We start from the raw sequence: 19,542 nt of genomic DNA on the forward strand, positions 1-19,542 counted from the left end.
ACCGGTTGCTTTGTAATCACTGGGGCTGTACTGTAAATATGCTTTGTCAGTTCTTTTCATTTCCAATCCTCATGTCTTCGGGGTTTTTCCTCTTCAGGTGACCAAACAGGGGAATGCCGCGCTCATGGGAATCTGGGCTCGGCATTCTTCTCCAAGGGAAACTACCGTGAAGCGCTGACCAACCATCGCAACCAGCTGGTTCTGGCCATGAAGCTGAAGGACAGAGAGGTAAGAAGCACTCACTTGGTGGGGTTGAAAGCAGTTTCAGAAGTCAGATATTGATATAGCTGGCTTACTGTCACTGCAGAGGGAAATGAATCGAGGTTAAAAAGTTATTTTTCTCTCTGAGTCTCTTATCATGTTGTAGGTGTGGGATTGTCCTGTGCCCAGCATTCCTCTGTTCTGGCTTTTTAGAGGGTATCTGAAGGAGGCGTCTGAAGGACACAGAGATGCTGCTGCTCTTTGTCTATTTAAAAACATGGGTGTCAAGTTGGTGGGGAGAACAGATGAAGGTGATGGGGGGAGGAGAGATAGTGAGGCAGTTAAGGAGAAGGCCAATGGGACACGCTCAGCAGCTGGCTCACCTTATTATCAATGCAGAGCATTTATGCAGATATGCAGATGTTTATCTGGTCCATGGAGTTGTAAGTCTGGGGTTTTGTAACATGTGCTTTTTGGAATGTAATTTACACAGATTAAGTTGTATGAAAATGGGGCAAGGGGGGAAAAAGAACAGTAGGAGGGATGGAGGAAACATTAAGGAGATGGAGAGAAATTAGCAGACAGACTGATCCACTTTTCTAGTCTTTGGTGCCCTCTTTTCACCTTCACTGTGTCTCCTACTTCTCTCTCTGTGGTCATTGTTGGGGAGGTGACAGGTGCTTGTTCCAACACAATTCCCGTCACACAAGGAGAAGAATGGCCTCCGTTTCCCCTTCATTCCTTATCCTCCCCACCAGGCCGACAGGCCTGCTTGTTTGTGTTCCCTGATATCAGGAGACATTAAAACAGTCCAGTCAAACGCGGCACAATGCGCCAGGATGAAAGTAACGGGTGAAGAATGAGGCCAGAGGTCCCTTTGACATCTCTGCCTCCCACAGTCTGAGGATGTGTGCAGAGCAAAAGTATGATTATGAGTCTGCAGACACCGATGCCAAGAACCTCTGTCTTGTAATGAGGTTAGAGAGAGAGATGGGTGAGAGACATAGATTACGCATGCAAGGTCTTTAGTGTCTGCTTTGAGGTTTTGACTGCTCTGCACATGGTTGGCCTGAGTAGTAATTGTAAAAGTGTATGTGTGTTTTTCTTATGTTTGTGTATGCGTGCAAGTGTGTGTATACCTACTACTATATCCAATATACAGACTAATGCTGCATTTTCACAGAAATCATTTCAGTATAGTACCACATAAACCCTGTGTAACCCCTGGTTACTGTACCTAAATGCTAGATCTGCTGTGTGGACAGTTCCCTTACACTTTCGGTGTAGGTGGGGTTGATACCAGCCGGCTTCAGGGTCTTTCTGCATCTTTTTTTCATACACATCCATACTTTTAACTGGATTGAAGTGAATGGGGTCAATTCTGGGCCAAGACCCATCCTTCATCCAAGTTTCATGGAAATCCATTCAGTAGTTTTTTGTGTAATTCTGCAGCCAAACCGACCAACAAACAAATGGGCATGAGCAAAAACATAACCTCATTGTAAGCGGTAATCAGGTTGTCAACTCAGGCCGACACAGATTACATTTTCAGGTTGTTGTTTTGTTTTTTTCCCCAAATTTGTGTGCCAAGGACTTAATTTTGTTTTGCCGTGGTATTGTGAGGGGTATCGAGTATCCATTTTTTTGTACTAGCGTTGTGTAAGTTTAAAATTCTGGTCTCGTCATAACCTCAGCACAGACTGGTACCGTGTGACTTCTCCACTGCACCACACTTTCACTGCGGCCTGCACTGCTCACATGTTGCTTCTTAAAGGAAAATGGACCACTTATGAGTGTCCTGGGGCCCAGTGGAGGTCATTGAACACCACTTATAGTTGCATCATATACAGAACCTCCTGATTGGCCCTGCATGGCCCACCCCACTGCCCCCGACCCCCCCACCCCCCCCTCTGAAGGCCCCCTAATCAGAGTCATATGTGTGTCACACCACCTGGTCTCCCTCAGAACACAGTGGAGCCTGGCGGATAGCTCATTACGGCCGGCCTGTTGTTTTTGTTTCTGATGTGGACGTTTTATCTGGCCTTTCTGAAGCTGAGGTCACTTCCTAGGGGCCGGGGACAGGATGTTGTTTCTGACTGGATTTCCAGTGCGGCCTACAGTCAAGGAGAAGAGAGAGGGACTTAAACTGAATCTGTGCCATCGATCCCAGTCCTCAGTGATATATGAATATGTGCCATATGTCAATTTAATACAACTTTAATTAGAGTGCAATGCAGTTATTAGAATTTCCTGGAGACTTTAATGAAATCATCTACAGTGAGATGTTTGATGTGATAAAAAGGACCTGGTGCAGCATGTGGCTTTGATATGACGTGGGATGTGGCTTTAGATTCTGTTGAGCTTCAGGTTTTGATCGTGCGGGTAAAAAGCCTGAAAGATGATAAAAGACACATTTAAATGAACTCTGTGCACTTCTTACAGTTTGTGTGTGTGCTTCACATTTTGATCATCTGGTGTTATATTTAAAGGAAAATCCTGTAAAAGCTTATTGCAACTCTCACTCTTATTGTTTTGGCTATCATTCACATCGCTTGTGATGAACTTGTACTCATCAAGTTAAGTGCTGACATCTGGGCATCATGTGGTTTCACTTGAAGAGAAAATTGTGAGTGATAGCGAGTGATTGAGTTGTAAAATTACCCAAACTGTCTATTGTAAACATTCATTACAGTCAACAGAATGTACCTGTGCTTCTAACCATAGATGTGTGCACAGGCATTTTTCTGCGTGTGGGGTGATTACAACATGGTTTAGCACATAATCCTCCAAGTACAGTTGATGGTCTCCTTTTGCCAGGGCAGTGGTACAATGGTTATATCGTCACTCTTTCAAGCTCAGTGTAGAGTTAACAATGTTCAATAGCTGCCCAAACTGAGACAGATGGAAAACTCTCACAACAACATCCTCAACCTCATCACCAAACGGGGGTGGAAGTCAACCCTTCTGTCACTGCCGGTCGGAGAAGGGGCTATTTGTCACCCATGAATATTGCGGAGTCATTTGACTTGGGAATAGATGCTGACTGTACCCTTTCCCAAGACAGAAGCCACATGTTAGTGGGTGTTAGTGGGTTTCCTGTTCAGTTTGAAAGGGCTACAACCACTCGGCTTGTTTACAACCCGTCTGATCATTTGAGCATTTATGTTTTCTTCTAAGTTTGTCGAAGAACCATGTCTCCAGATCTTTGCGATTTATGAGTACAGTGTTATCATAAGTGGTAGAAATGATGGCCAAAGCTCAGAAAACCAGACACATTTGTAATAAACCGGTATGATAATTTCATGAATGCATTAAATGTAATATATGTAACTGTTCAGAAAAATCCTAATTTTATTCAAGGGTGTTCATGAGTGTTTCATGTGGTCACTTTGTGGAAGGAAGACAGTATCTGACAATTTGAACCAAACCTAACATGAATTAAACTTTGATACATTACCTTTTCCATGAAATTGTCTGACTGAGTCACATCACAAAGATGGTCATCAGCAGTTTTGGTCGATTGATGACAAAAACAACAACTCCCACAATCCCCTGCTACATTGAATTCTTTGATTCAGCAGAAATGACATACTGTGAGTTTAAAGGCAGCTGCATGATATAGTGTTATATGTAGACTGTCACAAGTAACAGTACCTTCTGTGTATGTCTGCTAATACCCATGTTTATGTCTCCCGTACCACAACCGATACTAAGTAATAGTATAACTCAAAGCTCTCGTTTCCCACTTCAGCTACTAGTCTTCTCTATAGGATGAACAGTGGCCTGTGTGTGATGAAGGAGCAGAGAGAGACAAAAAACAGAGATTCCAGATGAGTGCTCGCTATAAATCAGAGGCAGCACTGTATCTGGGTCCTGTTATATCAGTAAAGGAGCCATGCATAGGAGCTCTTTTCATCTCCTAATAACCAGCAATGGAAATCTCTGTTGTGGCTCTTCATGGCGTAATGCAGCAGAAAAAGCAGGGTTGTGTTGGACACTAATCTATAACTGACCAGAAGACTCTGTTACGCTAATAAATCATCCTGAATCTGACCAGGATACTCATCCATAAAGAAGAAGAAAAAAGAAAACAAAACAGAAAAGATGGCCGAGCTGGGGAAAGGCTCAAAGAGTGAGTGTTCTGTCATCCGCGACTGGGACTGGAAGCTGCGGTCCAAACCAGTGAGGTCATCACAGGCTAGCGTGAAGTTAGTGTTTTTCTTGAGCTTGCTGCCTTTTGGAAATATTCTTAGCAGATTTTCAGCTGTCATATATACTGCAGATAGAACATAAACACACTCCCTATTCTTTCTAGCTGTGTGTCTTTTCCAACTTCTGTTGTTGTCCCAGTTTCCACACCTGGCTTTATCCAAGGCCTGCCAGTAACCATCTTTAACAAAGGCCTTCTCTGTCATTGTGAAACAAAGCTGTTAAACTAGGTCTTTCCTCTCCAAGCTCCCTCTCCCGTCCCCCCTGTTTGTCTGTGACGTTCTCATCTTAAATAGTAGGTTTAACTAGAAGGAGGTAACCCCTAATTTCGGGTGTGAGTATTTAGGAGAAACTGAGGCGGGCTGGCAGTGGTGCACTCTGTAATTATGTCTTGTGTGATGTTGAAAAGAGTCTCCGCTGCTGACTCCCCCAACCCCAAACTGAAATGGAAATCACGATCAGGGAAAAGTAAAAAGGATAAAAACAATGTTTTTTTCCATCGTCTCCGCAGTTCTGCTCTGCCTCCTACCGCCATTCTCTCTTTTTTTTCTTCTTTTAACTCTGCCTTTGTTTATCTATGCTCTTTCTTGCTCTCGCTCCATCTGCCAAAAGGAATTTACCCAAACTTTGCCCCTCACTCCGAAAGTGACACGGACTATTTCATCATGGGTGTTTATCTTGCTGCTAGTTGGGGGCTGTATGGATCCTGCTGGACCCTCGTTGGTATAATGAGGCTGAGGGCTGAGAGATGAGCCTCAAAATAAAGGGTGAGGAGGAGGGCCAAGTGTGGGTGTTCCTCTTGTCAGAGTTAGGGTTTGTCAGTGTTTGTCAGCACTCTTGCAGAGGAGGGGATCATTAAGGAGTCATTAGGGGATGGACGTGTGCCTCCACAGCCTTACTTGGGGCCCACTCTAATAGAGGATAGCAGAGGGGGAACTTAGTACCCCTGTCTCTTTTCTTTAGCCTCCACTGCTTTACTGATTAAGAAGGATTTGGGGATGATTAGAGGGGCTAATTTAGTTGAAGTACAGGGCTGGGGCAGGAGAGTGGTGTCTGACTAAATAAAAGACGCTCACTGAGTACACTTCATAGGGCCAGGTAGTTTGTGAGTGCACTCAGCTGTTGATATTACTTTTCCAGTAAAACCACTATGAGCAGCACTACCACATACAGAAGTACCTGCTTCCTCACCTCCTGCAGGGCCAGACTGAGGCACAGAGCTGGCCATGGTGCAGCGGCTCTAACAGCATGTCCAGCCCGCTGTGCCTTAATGACACACAGGCTCTCCTCGGCCCAGTGGTTTAGAACTGCTCTACAGCAGCTCGCTTGGCCATGAATCATGTGAAATGGACGGCAAGCTTCGGCCAATGGGCCATGACCAGAACTGGGAAACAAGGGTGTGTGTGTGTGTTTGTGTGTGTGTATATATTAATGGGAGTGCACATCTGGGAACCGATATTCCAATGTCATGTGAATGTTTCATGTTCATGTTTGTCTTGGAACATTTCAGTGTGTGTGCTCAGAAATATTAATATTCTCAGAAGGACATAGGACTGTAACATTTGTTTGTGTCTTACAATGGGAAATTTGTTTGAACTGCTTTTGATTTATTGCTAATGCAGCACATACACATCATTTTAAGTGTGTGTGGGGATGAAAATGAATGGTTATAATAACTTATAGCTCACTTTATAGCCTAGACCTTTTCTCTACTGTTTGAGTGCCATTAAGAAAAACATGAGTGATAATATACTTTGCAGTTGTATAAAGTGTTGATGAAATGAACTCATTTTAAAAATGTGCTACTGTAGATAGCACAATGTAAAAGCCTATAAACAATGAATAATCTGAATCTGTAAATTCAGCCAAATTTAGCACTGTTTTGACCTCTGATGGGTAAGTATATACATAAATTACTCAAATTATTCAGTGTAATTACACAAATCTTATAGTTTCCAGAATACCATAATTGTACATGTCTGTATGGGGAAAAAAAAACAAAAAAAAACCTTAGTACAGGACAGAGAAAACAGATGCTGAATACATTTTTAGCAGTGCTTTTATTTGCACTTGCTGCCAACGAAACAAGGTTCAATTTAAATACATTTGATGTTTTTACATTATTTAATTTATCCAAAAAAAAAAACAACAAAAAAAACAATGACTTTGAGACAGTTGGTTCACAATCAACAAATCATAAACAATCACTTCTTCTGTGAAGACTTCTCTCTGAGTCATGTCAGATTTTCATCTGCAGGGGTGGTTGTATGATCTCACTCTACTTCACAAGATCATCAAACTGTCTTCGTCTTTTCTTCTTCTTCTTCTTCTTCATCTTCTATTCTCATTGTTTTGATTGAGAGAGCCCTACTGGCAGAATAACACTCTCTGCATTCAAGGGTCATTCTTACTACTACTACTACTACTACTACTACTAATAATAATGATAATGATAATGATAATGGATACTGTGAAGCCATCACATCGTACTGTGAAAATCTCTTTCTCTTACTATTGCATGTGTATGCAGGTGAGTGACATAAAGCATGTGTGATTGTGTATAAATGTCTAACTGACGCCTGCAGCTATGATTTGTGCTTGTACAGGTTGCAATGGTTGTAATGGTGTATGTAGTGACTTACTGTGCCCCAGAACATACCGCTGACCCAGAACATGCAGCTCTCTGTGTGCATGCACAGCCGAATCAAGGTTTGTAAACATGCATTTGCCGTGCGTGTGTGTGCACACGTATTCAAACATGTGTGCATGCGCTGCGCTTTTGCTGCATTCGGGGTGACGCAGCTTTGTGTCTCCCACAGTGGAGCATTTGGAAGGCTGTCAGGGAGACGAATGACTGCCGTTATATCGACTACTGTTCTCTGCCTCTCAGCTCCGTCCTCTCTCTCCCCTTCCTCAGTGCCCCATGCTCCATTTCTCCTTCCCTCCGCCCTTCCACTTCACCTCCGCTTCCTTTCTTTACTTCTCTTCCATCTTGCCCCTTCCCCACACCTCCTCTTCCCCCCTCTTAATCTCATTTTTTTCTCCCCTTTCCTCCTGTTTGTCTTATCCATTCTCCGTTTTATAGAATCTCAAACCATGTCACCCATATTGTGTGGGAGGGTGGCCTTTAGAAAGAGCAGACACAATCCACTTTTAAAGGATTCTTTGCCATGAGGGGCTTGGATTTTCAAATTGGCTCTACAAAGCTGAATGCTGTATGGACTTACTGATTAAAGTGTCAATACATAAACATCACAAGCCCCACTGCTAATGCTACTCTAACAAGACCTTAATCTAAACACTGCAGTGCCCTGTGTAGATTGAATGGCTCACAGTTGGGAAGTTGAGTAATTTGTCTTGAATATAACACCTTGTCTATCTTTTGCTCCCTTGCCGCTCCAATCAAGGGCAATACAGAGGGACAGATTAGATCACAAATAAACAGTGACATGGTCACAGGAGACTCCCTCGCTCTCTGGTTTGCTGTTGTGGTGCACAATATGATTATAGATGACAACCAGCAAACACGTAGATGGTGCTCATCAGAGGGAGGAGGGATTCCAGTGGGCTCTTTGGGGTTTCCACTGCACCACAGGACACTGAGTATGCTATAGAGCTTTTAATCATTAGGAAAATCAAACGTCCGATCATTAATCTTAGCAGAGGGGCTTGATGTCACACGGCGAGGGGGATGAAGATGGAATGTGCCAACTCATCTTCCCTAGATAATGGCTGACGATAAGGGATGGAGCCCGATTAAAGGCGTCAGCCAGCGGAACGTTGGTTCACGTGGATTTGATTGAAACGGATTGTGTGTCTGTGCAGCCAACTGAAGCAGTCCCAATGTTTTGAGTGGTCCCATTATAGTTCTCACTATCCAGAGAGGCTGCAAGTGGCCCAAAGAGGCTGGCTAATGTGTTGGCTTGCAACCTGCATGATTAATTCATTATCTGATCTCATCAGAGTGGCCCTCATTACTGACTTGGTGAGTCATTTTCACGCAAACTCTGATTCCTGCCATCAGGGCATCTAGGTGTTATTCACTGGTGACCAAATACGCGTCAGACTCCAGACTTGGAGCAGACCTCCCGGTTAACCTGGCACTCCCTCCTCTTCCTCCCCTCCGGCCTCTGTCCAGCACAGCCTTCATCCACGCTGGCCAGAGAGCCATTTAAAGCTCTGGAACTGCATCCCTTTCTCCAGTCCGATCGATAGTGGAGCTGTCAGCAAGACGAATGGAGGCTTTAGGAAGTCCATTTTAATGAAGGAGAAGGGGCGAGAGAAAGAGAGGTACTTGGAAAAAGGGGGGGGGGGTAGAAGGAGAGAGGGAGAGCCAGTGAAGGTAGTTACGAAGGAAAAAGGGGAGAGGAAGGGAAAGAGAGAGGCAGAGAAAGAATGTGTGTATGTGTTTATTGAACGTGTGTGTAGAATTATGTGTGTGCTGTGTAACACTGTCTCCAGTGACAGGGGTTGGGGAGGGGTGGACTGGGTTGATTTAGCTACAGTAAGACCTATTTCTAGCTCAGCAGTGTGAAATGGCTGCTTAGCTACAGTAACTTGTAAAGCACACCCCAACACAGAAACCTATATTAGTGGACTGAGGGGATTTCATCTGGCCGGCACACCAACACCACATCAAGTCCTCTGGCTCATGAATCATGTCAGCAGCTCTGTGGTAAAAAGATATTGTTGTGACAGGGGAGAGCTACAAATCCAAGGCATCTCCCTCCACAACTGCCCTCAACCACCACACTGGCTCGCGTCAAAAGATTTGTGTACATCTGCATTCAGATGCTGTCCTCTGCCGCAGACACTTAATTTTGTTGATGTTGTAGTTTTGTTTTCAGCCTGTTTAATAGGCATTCTGAGCTGATACCCTTTCCTTTACGTCAATATGTGGAAAAAGGTGCATGCTAATTGGTGATTAGGAGTGGAGGTCAAAGGTTGGGCACAGCCGGTAGTGTGGACCAGCAATATCCTTTGGGCAATGGCCCAGCAGAACCCTGTTTTGACTCATTGGAGCAATTACTGGCCCTGATTATTAGTCTGCCTGCGGGAACGATTGTCGATTTATGCATGTGGCCAAACACCTACTCTAGTCAGCCAGAGCTCTACCCATCAAGAGTGCTACTTAGGGCTAGGTGATCCAGACAAAAAAGAACATCTTAATCTATAATCACACTCATTATCCATCATCCAAAAACCGTCTGCCGACTTGAAATAGCCTTTGATTTCTTTCAAATTGCCCCATTACGACAACATTTTGCATTAATATTAAGAAGTTCTTTTGCCTCACAAGCTCCTCATCCCCCATTTTTACATGATGTCACCCATGGAAGAGCCACATGAGATTTGTGTTTGAGAATCTGTCCAATCAGAAAAGCCTTCTACTTGGCCAGATTAATATTTTCGCATAATATTGATACGCTAGTCAGTGAGGATGATGTGAATTTGGAAACAAGTAAGAGGATATTAAATACCGTAATCTGGAAGATTAGCCTGAAAAGTAGATTGTAGACACCTTAGAGGATCTTAAATTGAATCGAAAGAAGAGTATTTGTAGAAGAAGCTATATAATATAATGACCTCTCTTCCTCACTCTTTACATTTCACTGCTACTTCTGTCCTGTTTTAAGGAGCAACGTAATGTTGTACTGTCTCATCTGAGCTATTGAGCATTGTGCTAGCTTTCTCTGCCTCAAAGGAATGTATGAATGCATGCTAGCCAGCTATCTCTGGCCCATCCTGTCCACAGCTCCCGTGCTAGCAGTGTAAACGCCAACACTCCCACTGGTACTCTGAGCGCCCACACTGCACTGCTTAAGTAACTAAAGTTAGCTACAGTTAGCAGCAGTTAGTGACTCTAGTGAAATGATGCCCTGTTTGTTTTGAGTTTACATTTAACAAGATGCCAGCTCTCACATATTGCACCTTAAAATATTTCTGCATTGAAACATCTCAAAAAGACCAGACTAATGTATTTTAGTTGTGTACTTAAATGATCATAGATGTTTCCAACAATTTGGCATTTTAATCAAAGGAAGGGTCAATTTCATTTGGCTGCTTGTTGCTCTGACTTCCTGGGAAACATTAGATGATTTGTCAGAGAGTGAGGAAGAGGTCTTATGTTGTCCTCGTTTATTGATTGAGAGACCTCTAGTGGCAACAATCGCATACTGTGCGTTTAAATAGGTCAATCGGCAATGTGTGTATCATTCCTCAGATGACCTTAGAATGTGTGCGCACTCTTTGAGATCTGGTTTCTGTTGCCAATACGTGAGTTGTTTACATGACAAACACTCAGCACAATGACAAAGAAAGGAGGTACAGTAAGTTAATTCTCATAGTGCAGTAAATTGTGTTCTTCCACCCCTTTCTCTGTGTAAAGAAATGTCCCTCCTTCATCCTTGCTCTTCCTTCCTCAGATCTTTAAAGACCGGACTCAAAGATAGGAACCAGATTAGTCCTCAGCGCTCGCCCATCTGTAAAATAGAGACGAGCTTGTCCTCAGAGATAAGGTGAAATTCAGATGGCGTGCCGGAGTTTCGAACAAGTCTGTGTCTGCTTTTGGGGAATGGTTTCTGTATTACGAGGGAACAAGGGGTCTCCCAGGGAAAGGAGAGGTCAGCGCAGATACAAGCGTTTGATGTTTGCATTATATAGAACTGCGGCACACAGTGGGATGTTGGATACAGCATTTTTGCAGGGTGAGGAAATGGTCTTCTGCAAGACTCCCTGACATTACGCCAAAGACGAGATTACAGCTCCTCAGTTTGGCTCAGCTCAGGTCTCCTAACATCTCCTATACACTGAGACTTGCTCTCTTTCTCCTTCTCACTGTGTCTCTCTCCATCTTTAGCTTTTGTCCTGGTTACAGCCGTGTCAGCATTCTTGTCCCTGTGGCACAGTATCCAGGCCTTCCCCACTCTTTCTTGGACGGCAGCCCTGTGTCTGTATGAGGAGGTGGAATGTGTCTTTGTGGAAAGCGCTCAGAGAAAGCAATAAAATGGAGAGAAAATACGAGGCCCCAAGTGAGTGAAATGAAAGTACTCCATCTTAGGAGGGGACGGAGGCCTACGGGTTCTGCTTATACTTGACCTTGCAGCGCACACAGTATGGTCCCTAAATAACAGTCGACACAGGCCTGAGCTGGCTACACATCAACGTCAGAAAAGGCTCCAGTACGTTGCTGTCTTAAACCAAGAAAGGGACCAAGTGGAATCAAGGTTGTAAAATATTCAGTGTAGGGCCCAGAGGTAGACCGCTCTGCTTTTTTATTGGAGCCAGACTCAATTTTGAAAAGTTAGTAGCTAATGCAGTCGCTTGTCAGCAGGTTTAATTGCAGCCATTGGTTTTCGCTTGTGGCGAGGTGTGGCCATCTCAGTTTGGAAGTATGTGGTTCTTTGTTTTTTGGGATTATTTCATAATAAATCCAAGTGTACAGTACTCATTTCTTGAAATTAATGAAGGTGTTCTGGTACATTTCTGGATAAATCCTCCACACAAGACTCTGTGACTCAAAACAAACGAACCCTTACAACAGATTAAGAAAATACCACAAAATACACATTTGAAATCACAATATTTCCATAAATAATTACAAATTGTCTTTATAATTATACAGAATATCTAGGTATATATATATATATATAGGTATTTTAAAGGAGTTAACCAGTGGACCCAGCACCATAACACACCACTAACCCAACGTAAAGTCACCTTGATTTCACTTGATCAAGACCTGATACCTGACAACCACCCCTGATATAAACAATGTAGGGCTTGGAGAACTTCAGGGGTGCAAAGACATTTATAACTTCAACTGAGAATTCCTACACATTTTCAATAGTAAATCCATAGGTACATTTCTAACCCTCTCCAGCCCCTTTCAGCTATGGCAAATTACATATCATATACACACAAAATCATTTTGTGACATCCATCATGTCTAATCAGATGTTCTTGTGATGTAAACAACTACAATTGAGCTTTTAAATAGCCATTTTACAGAAGGGTATTTCATGTTTCTAAACGTGTGACCTGTCTGTAAGTTTTGGGCATCCTAAATAACATGACTAAACCAATAATTAAATCGCTCAGACAAGAGACTTATTGTGACTTATTTAAAATTTTACTTAAAATGTTTTCTGCCACTGTGGATTATGTTTGTATATCCTACCAGTGGTGGAGGCTGAACTGCTATCGCTGAGCTTATTCGGTTATTGCTTTTTTGTCACCATTCATCATTCATGTCCTCTAACTCTTCCTGAGCGTCGACTGTTTCAGTCGAAACTTCAGTTTCTGGCACGCTTTTTGATCTTTTGAAGTAGTGTCTTATTGGCTTCATACTTTCCAGCTAACTCTCTCGCTCAGAGCTCAAAGTGTGTTTTGGTCCATTCTCTCTCAACTTTTTTGTGCTGCCTGGAGCACCTTTTCTACTGTGAACTGATCAGAGGTTCTTCTTTTTGATTTTAGATTGGACTGCCTTGGTGCAATGCAGTTACGCTATTATCATCATTGTTGTTGTGTAAAAAAAAGTAGCCACTGCTTTGGCTGTATTTTCATTTCATACAAATTGGCATTGCACATATCTATTGCTCTAATGCTCCCCCCTCCAAGCATATAAGAATACAGGGGCTGCTACAGTAAAAACATGAAAAATGCAAAAGTCCCTCTCTAGAGCCAATGTTTGGTTCGTCGACACAACGAAGACACAATGGTTAGTTTCTGTAATGCAAACATTATGAATAATTTACGAGTATTGTATTCCACATCTGACAATAAACCCCCCTAAATTCTACACATCGGCCCTTTAACTCAAAATAAAAGTGTGTTTCACTTTTCTGCACCTGAACAACATGCAGAGTGGTGGTGCTGGTGGCTGACTAGTGCCTGCAGTCTTCCTGTTACTCTGCATGAAACCCCAGCTACCTCCAGAAATAAGATATGAGAGAGAGATCGCATGTAAAAAAATCTTTACTCACCTCATAAAGCCAATTGCTTTGAGTGCATGGTAATAATTGAAGATGACTCACATGAGCATATAAACATGGTGGCCAAGTGGATTTGGGCTGTTCTTAATGTTAGCAGGACTGTAAACAACACTGAGATATTTTAGTAAGTAAGTAAAATCTAGAATCTAAAAATGAATAAGCCAAAACAGTTTTTTTTACAGATAGTAAAGTGGACACAACATTCATCCTTGACTCTAGAGTGTGTTCCTGTAAAATGACCACCATCGGCTCTTTTACAGTAGTTGGTATCAGATTGGCTTCTACCGACTGTATACAGCTGCTTGGGTGTATTGTGCTTTGTGATTGTGCTGATGAAGAGAGTGTTTGCCATGGGTCGTGTGTGTATAATGAGTTGGGCATCTGTGAATATGTGCATGGGCACGTTTTTGACTTCATCGCCATTCAGGGAGGCTTAGCGTGATTAGCGTAGCGTGATCCTCTGAAGAGTTAATGATGAGAGAAGCAGTAGCTCCACAGAGGCCAATCACACAGCAGCCTCTGACAGCATGTGGAGGCTTATCTTACTCTGTGTATTGTCCGTGTCTGTCTGTCTCTGTGTGTGTGTGTGTGTGTGTGTGTGTGTGTGTGTGTGTGTGTGTGTGTACACTGCATGGGTTTTAATGTGTGGGAACATATATGATGGGATTCCAGCTATCAGTTCTCACATGACAGTGGTTGTTATCATCTACCCTGAACACCATTAGAATATGCATGATTTCTTTGTCCGTATGTTTGACATTTGGGGGTTTATGGACATACAAAGCAGAATTTATAATCATATAGCTTCATTATGCTGGTGTCAGACATGGATCCAGCTCAGGAGGGGCTCTTGGTACCTCCGGGTGTAGTTCAGGGCTACACAGCACACTGAAAGGCTTAGGGCAGTTTCCCCCTCCCCAAACTCCAGGGGACTGACTGACAGGCTTAATGACACTGTTGGGGTTACAGCACGTCTCCGACTCATTTTCGAATGTGATTGAAGTTCGCAGTGGGTAGCTTTTCATCAGTGTTGAGCAGACAAAAGGGACCTTTTCCATGTTGTCTTTGCATGTGTGTGCAGTTTGTGTGTTTGCACATGTACGCCTGCAGTTCTGAGGAGATGCACAAGAGAGAAATCACTTTATGCTTATTATCCGGCCTGTGTTGGAATCTCACATTCTCAGAGATGATGAGATTGGTATGGGCTTGTCTCCAGTGTGTGCTCTGCTTGTTTATTGCACACCATATGTATACACTGAGGTACTTGCAGGCAGAAACTGCGCAAATAGGGAATCTTTGTCTGGGTCAGTGTGTCATTAAACCAGGTTGCCTTTGTGTAATACCCAAATCTACTGCAAGACTTATTACTATGAACCGAGTAGAGATGTTCCGATACCATTTTTCCTTTACAATACTGATTCTGATCCCTGGGCTTTTGGTACCAATCTGGTACCAGTGTGTGTTTAAAAAAAAAAATCTTTAAAGAAGGGGAAAGAAGGAGATTTTTAAAATCCTTTTATCAGCTGTATATACTGCTAAGCCTGTATGGATGTTATATGATTGCTATCATTGTAGAATGGCCTGGCTCAGGTAAAACCTTGCAGAGAATGATTGCTTTACAGTTGTCTTTCATGACCTCTTTTGACAATCATAACTGAAAAAGAACAAATAAAGAAATCTCAGTATAAATCAACTCAACATTTCCTTCAAAAACTTAAAGTGCATCCACGTTTGCAATAGAAAAATAGTACAACAGCAACTTGAATCAACTAGGATTTAATAATTAACTTAAAATGTACTCATGCAACTCACGTGCAGCACTGCATGTTGAAGGGCAAATGTTGACGCCGATACTGTGTCCACGCAGTGTGCAGACTCAGCATAGACATGGGGTACTGGTGAAGATATTGGACCTCCGACAGATGCATCATGTCTAGCATTTAGCAAAATACTGCCAAGTAGCTGACACATTGCTCTGCTTAAAGTTACACACAGGAAATCAGCTATTTCTTCACCACTCTAAAAACAGTAATTGCCAGTTGTAAGTAGCAGGGTCCCGTTTATAAATTATGTGGTATCAGAACGGTGCATAGACTCATGTACTCAATAGTGATAACTTGCATTTTCGGTAGTATCAGCAGCATTTCTAATACTGGTATCAGAATTGGAAAATTCTAGTACAGAGACAATTGTGCAGATACATAATGGTAAACTAGACAGCCTTAAGGTTGAATGCCCAGAAACCATCAAAAAGAACAGTCAAGGTTGTGACTGACTCAAGTTATTATGGCAGTGCAAAACTTTTTTTTATAAAATTTAAGCCACCAGTGTTTAGGATTAAAACAACTTATGGTGGGGTTTCACACTGCAATCAGCAAAATACATTTCACCTAAGGTGGACACTAAGAGCGCCAAAACTACCAAAGGGTCTCCCTACAGCCTGTGTTTGGTCTGTCCATTCTAGGCTTGTTTCAGGTGATTATACACTAATGGAAACCTAATTATGAATACTATATCCCATTTCTGCCAATAGATCTGCCTTAATTCACTTAAATCCTTCACACTGCATCTTTAATGTGATCAAGAAAATTATTTACATTCTTTTTTGTAGTTTTTTTTATGTCTGAGTTCTGGTGACCATAGTGTTGTAGCTGGGTATACATTGTTATTAATTTCCTTGCTTCTCACATGTTGCATAGCCATCTAGTGGTCATGCTTTATATTTTTGATCTGTGAGTTAGTAAGTTAGTTGCTTTCTGCTCAGGTGTGCAGTTATCTTGTATCTACAAAAGGGGAAACTGTGCTGACAGTTAAGCCCTGAAGAAGGCTTTTTTGTCAACCCACATGTGTGCAAACCATGGATATGTTGAAACTTAACATTTCTTGAGGTTCAGTTTGAAATTTTATCTGGTTAGGTTTAGAAGCAAAAAAAACGAGATCACGTTCTGGCTTAGAATACCTGTTTTGGTCATTTGTGACCAGAACAGGTATTCTGTAAGTTTTCAGGTGCTCTGGAGATGTCCTGAGGTCTCCTCAAATGCACCCAGTATTGTAGCCACAAACATAGCTAACGTCTACTTAAAAATATCCAGTGGTGTCGTGCTTACAAATGCTGAAACGCAGTCTTGAACTGCGGTCACTGACTTGGCAGTCTTCCATACAAACATTTTATCCTGACAACTGGGCTGCACTTTGTCATGTTTTTAAGAATTTCACCATCTGACTAATGGCTTTCAAATTTTTGCCAGGGGAGTGCCTTGGATCTTCTGTGTTCCCTAGCAAAGAGCACCTTTATCACATTTTGTTTGAACCTTTGAGTACTGACTCTTGCTTTCTGTTATGTAAAGAGTGTGGTCCTACTTAGTCTCTAAAATCTGTTTGTCCATTGGCTGTACAGCTCAGTGGACTCTTTCTAGTCTCTGGTTACAGTCCACCTCACTTTAGGCATGAGCCATTCATGGCTGCAGATGTGGGATGAGTCATGTAATAGTTGTTGGTGTTGGCTTAGCTGAACTTGTAGCCCCCTCCTCCTTCTCACTCTTTCTTTCTCATTTCCGCCCCTTTCCTCGCTGCCTTTTTCTCAGGTCCTCCGAACCAGCCCACTCGCCTCTGTTAAGCAGCAGTTAGGCACATGTTATGGCTGTGAAGTCTGCGTCCTGTCACTTAATGGCAGCACAAAACGTGGCCTGTGATTGCTCCATCACTCCAGTGTGAAGAGGCCAATCCAACACAGACAGAAATCCACTTTGTCCAAAGCCACAGTGGTGTTTTTCCTATCATTCTCACGCTTGACTGTTAGGAGTAGAATTCGATTTGTGCTTGTGTGTCTGCTCTGAGTCAGCTGACACTCTTCAGCTCTTGCTCAGCATACAAAGTTTCCCCCCACCTTGAGCACCTTCTTTTAGCTTCAGCTTGTCCTCAGTAGGGAGAGTTTAGCGGGGCCAAATATTCCTCCTACGCTGGCAAATCTCCCCTCTTACATTGCGTGACCTGAACACAACAGGCATTCCAGAAAAATCAGGCCTTCAAATTCCAATACAGTCCCTGCAGAGTGTTTGGTAAACATATTCGCCTCTCTGCTCTCTGTCTCTTTCTAGCTCTACCTCCTTATTCCTTGAGCATTTCTTTTCGCTCCATTAGGATGTGTTGCTCTTTTTTCCTTTGGCAAAGCAGCAGAGACAGATGTGTGTTTGTGTGATTTTTGTGGGCACAGGGTCGGTTGTAAGAGGCAGAAAGCGGCTCTAAGCAACATCTCCGATGGCTCGGCTGACATGCCAACTTAATTTGTGGCTGAAGGGCTGTAACAAAACCCAATCACCCTTTCACTGTGGCTTCTATTCCGCTAGAGGTGAGAGATACAATCAGGGCCCCTGCTAGCAACTATTTACCCTCCCTGTCAATCAGAGTCCCACGGTGTGCGCTCACAGCTGGAGGCATCACTGGCAGGTGGCCCAGCCTTGCCCGGAAAACGAGCCTTAAAAGCAACGATTATTTCCTGATCGTCCCTTCCTGTCTCATCCGCACACGACAACTTCACACGCCCTTGATCTCTCATACGCTATCATCTTTATCGTTCTGTCTGTCTGGTTCTCTGGAATTGATATTACCTGAAAATGAACGGCATCAGTGGAGCTCTGTTGTACTCTCCTGGGAAATATTGGAATTACAGAAACTAATTAGGAAATTTTGGTTTTGATCCTCCTGCCTTTGCACAACCACACACGTCACACGCACACACACACATTCAGAGCAGGGACACAGTCCCCCCAGGAGGTAGATGTGTCTTGCATGGGACATGGAAAGGAATGTTCCTGGGATTTGATTTCCATCATGCTGCACTAAGGGAGCTTACCATCCTCGTGGTTCTAAATCTCTGTCACTGTGGGAGGTAGTGTGTGTGTGTACACGTGTGTTTTTGTGCATTTGTATGTATGTGCGCATATGTGCATAATGTGTTCATGGATGTAATAATACAGCCCAGTAGTGAGATCCTCTTTTGAGTCTTTATCAGTCGGACCAGTTCTGTCCGCCTGGGGCTAAAGCAAAGGATCCAGTGGTGCTGAAAGCATGTCTGGTATAGCTTGGAGGAGCCACAGTCTATGGAGCAGTGAGGTGCAGAGCTGCTTCGGAGGGACAGCCCAGTTTTTTGATACCACCAAGTGCTGGTGTTGATGCTGTGTTCTGCAGGCTGCCCAGGCCACAGTAGCCACCCTCACCAGGCTTGTAATTACATTTGGGATAGAAAAGCACAGAGGGAGGAAAGGATTTAAATGGTTGTGTGTGCTGGGCTGGAGGTAGAACGAGGTTCTGTCTATCTCGCAGCTGCATGTCACTACAAATTTATTTGGTAGTACTTCACAGCATGATGACTGGAGTCAGTAGAAGGCTTGATTGAGCAGGCTATTTAACTTACAGGTGACAGATCGGAGGTTATTTTGGTTATGGATAAATAGAATCAAACATTGATCTACCCTCGGGGTACACAATACATTTGGTAAACCTTGATTTGTCAGCAGGGCTTTCTCTTGAATTTACTTATCATGTGGGAAATATTTTTACATTTCAGCTCCTTATTTGATCAGCGTTAATCAGTGAGTAATATATTAATAAGACTGGCTGCTCAGCTCTAAAGTGGAACTAGTTCTCTGGGCCACTGGGGGACTCAGGAAGAGATGCATGTGTTTGCAAACTGTTCCCTATAGTCCCTGTCCTAGACACAGAATAAAATAGCATTCATTTGGAGTCATGTGTCTGGCTACCTGACAAATTCAAGTCCAGTATTCACTCTCCTTTTGGCTCTGTTGTGGTCACCAACAACTCCTGAGAAAAATGACTGTGGCATCTCAACTCCTAGATGTTCCATTATCTTCAGCATCTTGTCAACAACTTTTTTGTTCCCTCCGGGCATGCACTGCACAGTGAGTTAAAACAAAACAGTGAGCTACAACCAGCTAGTAAGCGTTGGCTCTTTGCAAGTTTGCCATTCACTCCTTCCACACAGTGACTATACGTTGTGTGAATAATTTGCTTATAGTGATCAAGCCGTCTGCAACAGTGTTCAATCCATGCGCTTCTGAGTGAACACAGTGGCTGAACCAATCAGCAACATTCGAGGAACTATTGGTGGTTACAGGACTGG

General features: G+C 43.1%; 1 protein-coding gene across 4 annotated transcripts in view; it reads left to right on the top strand.

Annotated features, from left to right (window-relative positions):
* LOC119019308 (tetratricopeptide repeat protein 28-like) overlaps positions 1-19,542 on the top strand; it is a 194,314-nt gene that overhangs the window by 124,271 nt on the left and 50,501 nt on the right. For all 4 annotated transcript variants that reach the window (XM_037097774.1, XM_037097775.1, XM_037097776.1 and 1 more), the window contains one exon: positions 98-228. In XM_037097774.1, the coding sequence (XP_036953669.1) occupies positions 98-228 (131 nt within the window). The remainder of the gene's footprint in view (positions 1-97; positions 229-19,542) is intronic.

This window comes from Acanthopagrus latus, chromosome 5 (assembly GCF_904848185.1).
Source record: "Acanthopagrus latus isolate v.2019 chromosome 5, fAcaLat1.1, whole genome shotgun sequence".
In the NCBI taxonomy this organism is placed as follows: domain Eukaryota; kingdom Metazoa; phylum Chordata; class Actinopteri; order Spariformes; family Sparidae; genus Acanthopagrus; species Acanthopagrus latus.